At 37.2% G+C, this 14,670-nt stretch overlaps 1 protein-coding gene across 1 annotated transcript in view; it reads left to right on the top strand.

Annotated features, from left to right (window-relative positions):
* The first annotated feature begins 9,430 nt into the window (after positions 1-9,430).
* The window catches only part of GYS2 (glycogen synthase 2), a 53,769-nt gene continuing 48,529 nt past the window's right edge, over positions 9,431-14,670 (top strand). Inside the window, exon 1 of the mRNA XM_055318956.1 lies at positions 9,431-9,858. Coding sequence (XP_055174931.1) covers positions 9,738-9,858 — 121 coding nt within the window. The 5' untranslated portion in view covers positions 9,431-9,737. The remainder of the gene's footprint in view (positions 9,859-14,670) is intronic.

Below are 14,670 nucleotides of genomic sequence, written 5' to 3'. Positions count from 1 at the left end.
TCCAGAAATCCATACGCATTCATGAATCTAGTCGTTAGTTTTGATTGAGCGCTTATGTACCGGGCACCGTGAATGGAAGACAATACACATGAAGCATCGGGGGAAAGACACTAATCAAATAATGACACGAGATACATATAATTACAAATTGCATTAAGTATTATGAAGGAAAATTGCAGGATACTAACAAGAAATTTTAACAGAGGAACCTGCCCTATTCTGGGAACCACAGAAAGCTTCCCTCGGGGACAGTTACATTGGATCTGATGGTGAACGATAGGCAGAGCATTCCAGGAAGAGAGCACACAGCATGTACAAAGGCTATGAGGTGGAAAGGCTCATGGCCTCTGAAAGAAAAATTCAAGCAAATGAAAGAAAGCCAGTATGGTTGTGGCTCAGAGGCAAAGAAAGAGAGAGAGTTAAAAAAAAAAAAAAAAGAGCTGCAGAAGTACATATTGACTGTGTTCTGCAAAATCCTGTAAGCCAGGTTTAGGATCTGAATACTTAGGCTAAGAGAATTTGGAAGCAAGTGGGTGTTTTGAGTGTGAGTGTGACTTGATCAGATTTGTATTTTCCCAAATTGCTTTAGTTTTCAATGGGCAAGAGTGGATCCCGGAAACCATTATAAGAGATGATTGTAAGTTAGCTTCAGGTGGTGGCAATGGAGAACTAGAGAAATGGGAGAAGTCTGGAGATATTTGCAAGCTACATTGATAGTACTAAGAGCAACAAGCGATGGTTAGACCACAGTGGTCAGGAGTGCAGATTCTCAAGCCGGGCTGCCTTATATGAATCATTGCTCTGACACTTGCTGGCTTTGTGACTTTAAACTAGTTCATTGACCTTAGCCTTGATTTTTCACTTCTGCAAAATGGGCGTACATATTGGTACTTTCCATTCAGGATTGTTGTGAGAACACAATACTTAAAAGACTTTATAAAGCATCTGGCACACTGGCTGACACATGCCAGTTCTCTAGAAATGTTGGATATTAAGGATGGAGAAGAGAAGGAGTCAAGGAGGAATCTCAGAAATGATATCTATTGCTTTCAAACCTGGCCAAAACTGATTTAGAATGAATCATTCAGGGCATGAAATTGAGCTCTAAGCTCATAACAATCTACTGAAAATGATTATCCTTTTGCCCAGTGGGAGAGTCTTTTTTTTTTTTTTATGCCAGACTCCAACGAGGAAATCACTCTTCCTTCAAAAAGTAATTAAAAACAAAAGAACATCATTTTTGCCAAGGAATGTTGACTACCAAAAGAACAAAATCACCAGCAGCTGCCCAGATATCACAGAGCACACATATTAAATTACATAAGAAATTGTTCCTTAGACAACAAGGAATTAGTAGCAACCTTCTTATGAAGCTTTGGAGATGCTCTCATTCATCATTATTTCAGGAGCTATTCCTGGAATGCCTTTAATGTGTCAGGTAATTTGCCAGGTGCAGAGATACAAAAGTGACCATGACGGACGGACAGACAGAGTTCCTATCCGCCTAGAAGTTAATGTGGGAAAATGATGGTAAACAGAACTCAGGGATTCTTTAAAATAAAACTCTGTATCTGAAATTAACAACTGGAAGAGAGGAAATAGAATTAATATAGAGTAAAAAATAAGATAAAATTAAGAAAATTTACTGAACATGAGAAAGGCTATATTTCAGAGGTCAATAGCAAATACTGTATTAAAATACTAAAAGTAATATCATTAAAGTCAGGAAAATATTAAAAATGCTTGTCATTGTTATTTGGCAATGTTTGCTATATTCCAGCTGTTGCAACCAAACAAAAATGAAATGATTATCAATACTGGGAAAGAATTATTTTTAGATGATTGCCTACCTAAAAAATGAAACAAAAAATCTATCAGTGCTAAGAGACAATATAAGATGACAAATACAAGATAACTATGTAAATATCGATGGCTTTCTTTTATATTAGAAAAATTCAAAATGGAAATGAAAAAATCTTATTTCCCATATCACACTAATGATAAAGGCTTTTAAATATGTATAAAGAAATCAAATTAGTAAAGTAAAATAAAAGTCAAATCTCACATGAAAAAAGTTTATAAAATTACTATTATAAATTATAATAAAATAACTTTATGTTATAAAATATATTAATGAAAAGGCTTGAATACAGACATATTTTATATTCTTAGGTGGTGGAAAAAAATCATAATAGTATCTGTCCTTCCCAATATGAAATTATTTGAACTCCAAGCAGAATCTGAATGAACTGATGCTTTTGTTTTTGCTTTGGTGGAGAAAAAGATTTGAGAGGAGGGTGGTCGTTTTGGTAGTGGTGGATTTAACCCAGCACAATAGAATTAGATGAGACATTTAAAGTACAATAGGAACATGGTTCTAGTTTCCTATTAAAATAATCACTCTAGCTGCTGTGTGGAAAGTGGATTGTGTGTGTTTGTGGCAGGAGGAAGAGGCAGGGTGATGTGAGCAGCCTAGTTAGGAGGAGTAAGAAGCTGAGGCAGTTAATAGATTATAAATGAGGATGACTTGGACCATGGTGGCAACAGAGAAAGCAGAGAGAAATGGGCTCTTGAAATGTAATGACCCCCAGTAGAGGGTTATCAAGAGACAGATTACCAAGAAACACTGGAGAAAGCATCAGTTAAACTTGGGCATCTCAAAAGAAAATGCAGAAACGATAAGACTTTTCTCTCAGCCACAACTAGCTAAGGACTTTCAGCATTTCTTGCAAAGAAGAAACTAGAAATTAATAATAGAATTATCATTTGTTTTTGCTGTGTAGATTGTGCTTCAGTGAAATGTTTACAAATTGCTCATATGATGGGGCTCCTGGGTGTCTTCATTGTTGGGTATCTGACTCTTGATTTCAGCTCATGATTTCGTGGTCCTGGGATCCAGCCCCACTGAAGTCAGACTCCACACTCACTGTGGAGACTGCTTGAGATTTTCTCTCTCTCCCTCTCCTTCTGCCCCCCACCTCATGCACTCTCTCTTTCTCTCTGAATAAATAAATAAAATCTTTAAAAAATTGTTCCCATTATTAATGGCATAATGTGAATTCATTCATTCATTCATTCATTCATTCATTCATTCATTCATTCTTACCTAACTCTCTTAACTGTATTAAATCCTAAGAAATGAAACACTCCAGAGCTTGATATACATTAAGTAGCTCAGCTTGGGCAGCTGGTGGCTCAGCGGTTTAGTGCTGTCTTCAGCCTGGGGCATGATCCTGGAGACCCAGGATCGAGTCCCACATCAGGTTCCCTGCATGGAGCCTGCTTCTCGCTCTGCCCCCCACCCCCAACTCTTTCTCTCTGTGTCTCATGAATAAATAAATAAAATCTTTAAAAAATATATCTCAAGTGTGTGTGTGAATGCTACTTGAATTGTGTTCAGTCTTCTGCTATCCAGAGTAAGGAAATTGAGTGAGCAGTATTTCTCACAGAATTTTGTTTTCACAAGTTTAATTTCTGTGTCATTCGTTGACTCTAGAGAATAAATTAATTGCACCAGGAGAGGATGGATTCCTTTCCACCTGACTTTTTGGGCAGTTTTAAGGAGGCTAATTCTCTGTGAAGATGTTTTTCAAAAATATCATTCTAGTAAATAGTTACCATCACTAACAAGAGTAAAAATCTAGCTATTATAATCTTTTGAAATCCTCAAAAAAGTCAAAAGGGAAAGAAACAGATGTTTAAGACAAATAATAACTTTCTCTTCCTGTTATTCTACAAACTCTCCTGTTCCTTCCCGAAGAAGCAGCATTTTTATTTTATTTTATTTTATTTTATTTTATTTTTTTATAAATTTATTTTTTATTGGTGTTCAATTGCCAACATATAGAATAACACCCAGTGCTCATCCCATCAAGTGCCCCCCTCAGTGCCCGCCACCCAGTCACCCCATCCCCCTGCCCACCTCCTCTTCCATTACCCCTTGTTCGTTTCCCAGAGTTAGGAGTCTCTCATGTTCTGTCTCCCTCACTGATATTTCCCACTCATTTTCTCTCCTTTCTCCTTTAATCCCTTTCACTGTTTTTTATATTCCCCAAATGAATGAGACCATATAATGTTTGTCCTTCTCCGATTGACTTACTTCACTCAGCATAATACCCTCCAGTTCCATCCACGTCGAAGCAAATGGTGGGTATTTGTCGTTTCTAATGGCTGAGTAATATTCCATTGTATACATAGACCACATCTTCTTTATCCATTCATCTTTCGATGGACACCGAGGCTCCTTCCACAGTTTGGCTATTGTGGACATTGCTGCTAGAAACATCGGGGTGCAGGTGTCCCGGCGTTTCATTGCATCTGAATCTTTGGGGTAAATCCCCAGCAGTGCAATTGCTGGGTCATAGGGCAGGTCTATTTGTAACTCTTTGAGGAACCTCCACACAGTTTTCCAGAGTGGCTGCACCAGTTCACATTCCCACCAACAGTGTAAGAGGGTTCCCTTTTCTCCGCATCCTCTCCAACATTTGTGGTCTCCTGCCTTGTTAATTTTCCCCATTCTCACTGGTGTGAGGTGGTATCTCATTGTGGTTTTGATTTGTATTTCCCTGATGGCCAGTGATGCGGAGCATTTTCTCATGTGAGAAGCAGCATTTTAAAAGTTTAAATGATGGATTTTGGTAGAAGTAAGTTTCTAATATTCTACACAATTAAGATAAATTTCTTAATTTTATCTCACAGATTGATACATATATCTCAGTATGTCCCCAGAGTTCCTGTGGTGATGAACTGTGCTAGATATTGAACCAATAGTGAGCAAAAACCTAAAAAAAAATTTTCTCACTTGTAGAATTCACTTAGTTTCAAACATGTAGACTTTTTGTCTTATAAAGCTATTTAGATATTTTTAAAATTCCTCATTGAGATTTACCTAGTGTGAGACAAAATACACTTTAAAAACAATTTTCAAGATCTTTTTCTATTTTTCCACAAGTATTCTTTTTTTTTAAGATTTATTTATTGTTTATATTCCCCAAATGAATGAGACCATATAATGTTTGTCCTTTGAGAGGCAGAGAGAGTGAGCATGACTGGGGGGAGGGACAGAGGGAGAGAATCTTCCAAGCAGACTTCAGGCTGAGAGCAGAGCTCAACTTGGGGTGGGGGTGGGGGCGGGGGAAGGTGAGGGTAACTTGATCCCAAGATTGATGAGATCATGACCTGAGTGGCAACCAGGAGTCTGACACAACTGACTGGGCCACCTAGGAGCCCTTCCACAAGTATTCTTATGAAAGCTGTATGTTCTATTCCTGAATCAAGACCTGATTTTAACCAATTGCAAAGTTGAGTTTCTAATGGTTTCAGAAAAAAAAAACAGCATCTTTGAATTTCAAACTAGACATGAATTTGATCTAGGATTTAAGGACTCAACATCAGTTTTTTTTAAGTTTATTGATTTTTTAGTAGTCTCTGTGCCCAATGTGGGGCTCAAACTCATGACCTCAAGATCATACGTTGCATGCTCTACTGACTGAGCCAGCCAGGCACCCTTCAACATCACTTTTTAATTGCATAATTTAACTTGTTTCTATTTGCCCATCTCTCCCCTGAAGGTAAGAACTGCTAGGCTATTTGCCAATGAGATAATTGATTCTCTGTAATTTAACTCTTCCTTGGTTATTTTAGAATTTGTATTCTGATCATTCATTTCCTGAACTTACCTGAGAGATATCTGCTCATACTGCAGTTAACTTTATCTTTCTTGTTTGGTTCACCCTCAGGAATATGTTGCCCCTTATATTAGAATTACTATTTATCTAATTATAATATTATATGATGTATTTTCAGGGAGAAAATATTTTTTTTTCCAAGAATGAAGGCATTTGGGGGAAATCTGAAGTCAGGGGCACAAATCAATTCCGCTCACATTCCTTTGATGAAAAATCAGTAGCATGTCTACAGCTGGTCTCCAGAAAGCTGAGAAATGTGTTCTCAGCCAGGTGGCCATCTTCCCAGCAGGAGTGGGAAAACCAAGTTAGTACATCTTCTAAAGAGGAAGCATTCTTAAAGTTTGCTTTTATTCATGAAATAAACTTTTGGTTCTGCAAGAAAAGCTAATGTTTCTAAGTAACATCTCTAAAAAAATATGAAGGAAAAACTTTTTTTCCCCGTAATAATGTTAACATGCCCTGTAGATAGTAGAACAACACTACCTTTAACCAATCATTCATTTATTCTTAATTGATTTATTCATTCATTTGTGGATTTAACTAAGTAGTTATACATGTTTGGTGAAACATTGAATTAATTTAAAGTAATAACCTGGGATCACACACACACACACACACCCCCCAAAAATCAAACTCATGTTCTTAATCACTAAGTTATCAATATGATGAAGCATATACTTCCACACATGCTTATCTTCATTGTACTATGTTAGGAAGGCCTCTCAAAACAATAGAACATATTTACCGTATGTAGGCTAGTGCATGGGCTTAGAAAAAAAATCTTTAGGCCTTTTTTTTAATACCCCCTCTATACCTCTCCCCTCTTCTCAATCTTCCAACCTACATTAACACTAAAAGATTGTATAACCACTTATCAGGAAAGTGACTCCACAGTATTCATTGGGAACCACTTCAGTGTTATAAGAACAACTTGTTGTCTAGTCAAAGAGCAAATGGAATTGCCAATTACTTCTCTTCCAAATGTAGCACTTGAGAAATAACCCGAAATTGGTATTGTGAAAGATACGATTTTTAAAAAACTTTAAATGTGAATATAATCTAATATTAAATTTTACAATCTTTTACCTCAGAATTGTGTTTATAATAAGGCTAGGTAATTTCTAGGACTATCATGACTTTTCCTGTTGTTCTGACACCATCATATCCAGATATCCATATCTCATTTGTATTTAATGAGAACAAGCTTTTACGCCTTCTACACACAAAAGTGGAGAATTATGAGGTTGACAGAGCTAAATTAAAAAAATACATCATCTCAAGGAGACATCTGATGAACATTGATGGTAAAAGAATTATTTGAGGTCTCATGTACTGCTGGTTTCAGCAAGATTGGGAAGGTTTACTTAACAACACTGAGCCATGACATGGAAGGTAAACAGAGTAATTACCAACAGGTGTTATATCCAACAGAAAACTGATTTAGTGCAAAGGCCATACCACCAGTAGAGTTTCTTTCCATTATGTTAAAAAAGAACAAGTGAATATTACTAAACCAACCATTTCCATGACACCATTTAGGAAGGAAAACATTTTAACACCATCACACACATTATTTGACTTGTTATCCTTGTCATATTTGGTATTTACACACATATATATGTTTGATAAGCTTCTGCATAGTATATATACACCTCCGTTTAGTATAAAATCACCGTGTAAAAATATTTGGCAATCTTGAATGTGGTGGAGAATATCAGAAAAGCAAGCCTCTACTTGGTATTTCTAACCTCCACACAAGTATCCCTGCTTCTAAGTAGAGCTGGGAGAAAAGGGAATTTAACGACAGCCAGCTAATGGTCTTCTGAATTGAGACCAGGGCAGGAGGCAGATTAGCAGCTTGAGCTGCGCTGCCAATAGTCAAATTCATATATCTACATTGCAATCTCTGGATTCTGAGAAGCAAGATTTGGAAGACACTCGAGGAGGGACATGCATACATTCTCTTCTCTAACCCTCACAACATCCTCATGAGGTAAATATTATCACCCCTACGTTACAGGCTAGTAAATAGTCCAATTCTCACTGAGATAAGCCCATCTCCAAAGCCTTTATTTTTAACTATTTCAATATGCTATCTCTCTAACAACCTTCTGGTAAACATACAGCATTTGGCTTTCACTTTTGGCAGCGTTTGCTGTCATCTTTACACACTTTTGCTCCAGATTCTAATTTTTTAACTGATTTTTTTTAAAAAATGGTCATATTGATTTTATTGAAAATTTAATAGGAAAACTAAGGACAGGTGAACATTGACAAAAACATCACAAAATGTGACTGAACTTCTCAGGGTGACTAACTCTTTCCAGAGAGATAGGTAACTCTTTTGTCTACCTGTTCACATGAAGGCAAGGACTTGTTTACTGTTTATTAAAATACCTTCACTTTCTAGAATAGCAGCACATAGTAGGTGTTCTATAAATACATTAACTGACTCTTTTGTATATGTAGATGCAGGCTAATCAAGCCTTCAATATCTTAAAGACTTACAAGATTATACACTGTCAAAGCAGATGTGTGATTTTCTAAATGTATCTAGTGACCTCTGCTGGAATATTTACCAAGGAAACCAAATACAAGTCTTCATTTTTCCCTAATTGCCCTCTCACTTACTTTTCATTGAATGATAAAATGTTAGTGTGAGTGTGAAATTAGGGATTAGAATTTTTGAGAATCCTTCTCCCATCTTGGAGGAACTCAATCTGACTTTCTGTCTGAGTGACTATTCTCTTTCAACTCCCAATCTATCAGTTTGTGTTTTTAATACAAATCTTAGAGGAGAATATTCAGGAATATGGAAAGCAGAGAACTTTTTCTGATTACTCTCCAAATCTTTTTTTTTTTTTACTCTCTAAATCTTATTGCATAAATTACTGCCTTTCTCTCTTTCTCCTTCTCTTTCTGTCTCTGTCTCTCTCAAACATACAGACACACACACGAAAGAAGAGGATTCACTCACATAACATGGATAGATGAAGATCTATACCATGGACACACTTAATTTAGTTCCATTTATTTCACCCCTCTTGACTCAAGGAACAATTTTGAAAATAGTATTCACCATTGAAAAGAATTGGTAAAGGGCAATCTCATGTTAGGAATTATAGGATCAAAAGAATTACATAAGTCTATTTTTGAAGGGTCGTTAGGAGATGCTATGTTGTTGACAATGCTTACTGGAAGCCTAAACCCCAAATGAGAATTGAAGACCAGGAATTTCAAAAAATCAGAGTAATGAGAGTGGGAATGAGTGAAAAAATCATCAGGCTATCTGATTAAACTTTTGAAAACAGTTTTTTATTTTTTAATTTCCATCGCTTGGTCAAAATTATACACTTTCTATGTTATAACCAAAGACACACTGGGTTTTATACTTTTTTCATACTTTTTAATAAAAGTAATTAAGACGAGAGGAACCAAGATCTCTGCCTAACATCAAAATTTAGATGATAAGCATAGACTATAATAATTTAATGCTCCAGAAATAGGAATCAAAAGCATACTTAGGAAATTTAAAGGGATTTAAGGCACTAAAAACAGTCCCAGTGAATTCTACATGTAATCCAAAGTGGTCTATAAACTTAATAAGGGGAATTTGCAAATCTTGGATCACTTTAGAAGTGACGAAATAAGCATTGATGACTGTATGAGTCTAGGAGTTTGGTCAAAAGGACAAGGGCTAAAGGTCTGGATTTGTGTCATGCTCAGCCTATGAGGATTCCACCTTCTGAAGGAGTGCTTGCTAAGCCCCAAACCTGAGGATTATACATGTGATAGAGTTGCTCAGGTCAATACTGATTGGAGATACTGTCCTCACTGGACCTGCTCAGAAACAGGAGCTGAAAATTCCTCCTTAACCTGAGAGTTCTCTGGGAAGCACATGAGATTTCATTTGACTGGTTTATACCTGTGAGAAGTTCCCCAAGCCTGAAATCTTCCACCCTGAACCCGTGTGGCTGTTGGCACACCGCTCCTGGGATCACAATTTGTTGAAAAAAGGATTCAAAAAAGTTTCAGAGAACTGGAAAAAGAATGCTCCGAGGCCGATCTCTATCTGTGACATCCCTGAGTGGGCTGCCTCAGTGGGAAGTTGAAGAGCTTCCTGTGGAGGATTTACTGCTTTTTGAAGTCGCTTGGGAAGTAACCAACAAAGGTTTGTACTACCCTGGAAGGTGGCTATTTGCCAGATTGCTGAAGAATGTATTAGGATTTCACAGGTGACTCTAGTGAGAATGAATTGGTGGTGAGTGAGGAAAGTATTCAAACTGAATATAAGTTGAGGTTACATTTAACCTTGACTATTCCAACAGGCCACCGAGAACTTAGATGCGGCTGTGTATCGAAGGGAGAAAACGTTGAAGATATTAGTTGTTGTCTGGGAATGTGCATTTAAACTAAAATTTGAAATGCATATTATGGCCAAACAGAAATGAAAGGCTACTATTACTCTTTTGGTTTTATGCTTTCTATCAACAAAAAAGCATAACCAAGTACTTTAGTTTAGGGAGAACCGCATGCGATTGGGACTCTTTACAAACCTTAATGCCATGCACCATTAAAGATGATACAAAATACTTATTAATAATGTTGCCAATAATTCATTACCAGCTTGGAATTAAAGTTCTAACCTACTAGCTGCTCAGAAAGCATTACACAGGGCTCCTATTAAGAAGAATGAGAGAATTTCAAACTTAGAGGAATTCTATTCGGCACCAGTTCTGATTTTCACCTTATGCTAAGTATTCAAAGTTCATAAAATGCAGCAAATTTTTAATAAAATTAATAATATCATACAATCAGAATAAACAAAAATTAATCCTGCTTGGGTAGAAATGCGGGAATGAATGTGAGAGAACAAAGCAGGCTTCTTCTCTGTAGTGTGGAAGCAAAGAGAATAGAAACTTTATTACAGAGAAGTGTTTTGTGAAGAGCTGTTTCTAATGTTCTTTTCCTAGTCACCTGGTGTTTAAAATGCCCAAAGTTCCTGGGAATGGAGTCATCTCTATTATACATAAATCCCAGTCTACGACTTGAAATGAAGGTTTTTTCCTACAGAGCAGGCAGGAACTCAAGGATATAGCTTATTGGCAGAAAAAAACGGGGGGCGGGGGGGGTGGATTTTTAGACCAGAGCCCCTGCGTGAGTTCCAGTACCTGAACAGAATCCCTTCTCCTTCCTTCTCTCCTCCTTTTCTCTCCATCTAGCAAACATTAATGGAGCATTGTCTCCCAGTGCTAGGAACACCCTGGCAAATACTGTTATTCCATGGAGCTTATATCCTGGCGACGCGCAGGCTGATCTCAGGGCCCAGAATGGTGACTGGTGGGCAGAAAATGCTCCATGGATTTTTTTTTCTTTGGAATGAAGAACAAATACATTTTGTTTTCAGCCCTACATGCCTTTGAACCAATTTTCTTGCTTTTCCCATACAAGGGAAAGGAAATTGTTTTATGGAGAAGAGAACCACGATGTGATTTATCCAATTGACATCATCTCCAACATATCTTTATGCTGATATTTATTACCATCTGATAGTTTAGAAATTTTTATATAAAAGGACAACTATTGTGTTCATCCCTGACAATACACTGACACTATAAATACAGTTTTTAAAAACATTACTTTTATCTCCCCGCAGTTCATGGCAGTGATATGCAGCATCTTAGAATCCAACTCCTCTATTTCAAAGATGAAATGGATGCCGCAGGCTTAGATGATCAAGCAAATGTCAGGGCTGGAACTAGCATTTAGGTCTTCTTCAAACTCACTTCTCTTTTTTACTACCACACAAAAATTAAAAATTAAAATCATTGCCTAAGGAAATGTCCTATAGATGAAAGAACATAGGACGTGCAATCAAAGGCCATAAATTTCTAAGACTTTGAAAAAAATTATTTAAATCATCTGAATATCAAGTTTCTTCTTGAATGAAACTAATGTAACATGATCCAGCTCTCTTATGATGTTTCATGGCAAGCAATGAACTCTATTCAGATCCAAAAAAAACAAAAGATTTCTTACAGAAAAAAAATCCCTTTCTGCCATAATCTTGCCAGTGAACAATGAATATGTGTAAACTATTACAAACGAGAGAGTCACAGTTAAATTATTGGATATTCATTCTCAGACTTCAAATAACACTTGTTCATATTACCCTTGACATCTATTGCTTTTATTCATTTAAACATTTATTATTGCTCTTCATTTATTATTCAATAAATATTCATCAAGTGTTGATTTATTAGATGTCAGGCACTGGAAAATGAAGGAGATAGAGCTTAACAATGCACAACTGATCCCCAGTCTTCCAGAATCTACAAACTTGTGCAGGTAGAGACTGAACATGCAATTAGAGTCAAATGTGATTACAGTAAGAATGAAAGAACAAGATGCTCCAGGACTATACACTGGGGGCAGGGGATGGAGGTATCTACCTAACTTGAGGTTAGGAGATGAAACTTCTGTAAGGAAGAGACAGTTGAACTGACACGTGGAGGATAAATAGCCACTTGATAAGGACAATGGAGGAAGGATAAAGACGGTTCAGTGTTCTTTGTGAAGGAGCGGGATGTGCCAAGATGCAGAGGTGAGAAAGTGTACTCTGTTTAAAGATCTGAGGGAAGCTGAGAGAGGGAAAGGAGTGGAGGGTGAGAGCAGATGGGAGGGACCAGCAGGGGGGAGTTTGTGAAATTTATGATTAATGATAGGAAGCCATTGAATTTCTAAATAGTGGGAAGTGCTAACTCGGGTGTGTTTTTGAAAAAGCACTGTTACTAGTTGGGTGAGAGGATGCGGGAAAGTAGCAGACAAGTTAGAGACTGTGGCATGATCTAGGATGGAGAGTTTTGCCCAAATGTTAGAAATAAAAAGGTTTATTTTCTCCGATCTGCCCAAATCATGGTAGACTACACAATATTTGTATTATATTAAGGATATCTGAGATTAAAAAGACTTTAGTGAATATTGTCACAATTAATGATTACTAATTTAATACATGTGAATAATTCTGAAGTATAGTCACTAAATGAATGCTTCTTTTTAAAATTTTACTAAAAATAGGGGCGCCTGGGTGGTTCAGTCGGTTAAGTGACCAACTTAAGTGAACCAAACTAAGCTGGGTTTCAGCTTAGTTCATGATCTCAGGCTCCTGGGATCAAGCCCTGTGTGAGGCTGAGTGCTGGGTGTGGTGTGGAATCTGCTTGGGGTTCTTTCTCTCCCTCTGCCTCTCTCCTCCCACCCCCATGCACTCACACACTTTCTCTCTCTAAAAAAAAAAAAATTACTAAACACAATTCATTTTAGCCCTAGGCCAACATGTAATATAATGCATATAATACTTCTATTTTCTTCCTTCTCAAAACGGATGCCATAGCTCTGGGTCACATGGTATGAAAGGCATATGGAAAAACTCAGAAAACTACAATCAAGATGATATGATAGAAACTGATTATAACTGTGAGTCTGCTATTCTGAGGCGGGAGTTCTGAAGGTTGGACCTTGATACAAGTGGGCTTCAAAGAGTTTGTAAACTTTTAAAATTATATCTGAAAGTGGTGTGTGTACGTCCTCCTTTGGAGAAGAGGACTGAATGCTTTCATCAGATTTCCAAAAGCCTCAGTGACTGATGTGAGAACCACTGCTCTCAAGTTCCCCAAACCCTGGGTTCCTTTTTGTTAACCAGAAATGCAAGTGCCAAAATAAAAAAGCTATTTCCACTAAGTACTGTTTTTTAAATGGCTTTTCTCTAGGGCAGAATAGAAAGGATTCCACCTTTCCCAAGACCTAAAGATATTTATCTTTCCGTGATACCACTTATTTTCTCCCTCTGACCCTCCCACCTACCACTCTTAAAAATCTATTAATACTTTACTCCAGATAGTTACTTGCAGTCTTGCTGTCTACAGCCTGTGGACTCTGGGGTCAGACTTTGGGGATTGGAATCCCAACTCCATCACTACCTGTATGATGTTGGATGGGTCTCACAGCCTCTATGTGCCTCAGTTTCTCTATTTAAAAATGAAGATAATAATAGCACCTACCTATAATGGGGTTGTGAAAACTAAAAGAAATGTCAACTGTAAATCTCTTAGAACAGTGCCCCACACTTAGTAAATGCCTTGTAGGTGTTAGTTTATGATTATTTCTTCATAAAATTCATTCATCAAATGAAGAAGTTGGATCATTCATCTTCACGCTGCCTTTCACTTTGAGCAATTCCATCCTTCTGTTTTTAAATGCAAAAGGCAAGAGGGGGGAAAGATATGGATCAGGGTTAAAGTAGGGGTCAAGTTTCCTTTGCCTGGCATGAATATGTGGTGGCCATATCAGTGGCATCCCAAGCTTCACCACATAAAACATAATCTATGCAAAACCCATGCTTGGTACACACATATCTTCAAGATGAGCACTAGTCTCCTCACTTCTTTTTCATCCAAATTACCATGTCTGAGCCCCTCCTGTCTAAAACATCTAGAGTTACCACTGTGGTATAATCAGGGTGGGAGGTATCTATAGTTTTGCTTTAAGTATGTCATCTCCCACTGCCCAAGACTGCAGATGCTTCATTTTGAATCACAGACCCAGCAAAGCTCTAGACACATAAACATTTGTTGACCATTGTTGCCTGTAGTAACATTTACTCTTTCCTATCAGGTTTGCTACCTCAGAGAATGATGTCTAACGGTAAAATGACTACCACTGTTCTGCTGTTCTGTCTCCTTGAGACAAGAGGGCCAGATTAGTAGCTCTGTACACTGAACTCATATAACTTCCCAATTCTGCAACTTTTAAGCATTTAAAAAATAGTGATAATTATCACAGTTTATATATAAAATATAGTCAACCCTTGAACAACTCAATTATGAAATGAATGGGTCCACTTATATGCAGATTTTTTCAATAAATACAGTACTGTAAGTGCATTTTCTCTGCTTCATGATTTCTTAAATAACATTTTCTTTTCCTA

The sequence above is a fragment of the Nyctereutes procyonoides genome, unplaced genomic scaffold, assembly GCF_905146905.1.
Source record: "Nyctereutes procyonoides isolate TBG_1078 unplaced genomic scaffold, NYPRO_anot_genome, whole genome shotgun sequence".
NCBI lineage: Eukaryota > Metazoa > Chordata > Mammalia > Carnivora > Canidae > Nyctereutes > Nyctereutes procyonoides.
This window is presented reverse-complemented; position numbering and strand designations above follow the sequence as displayed.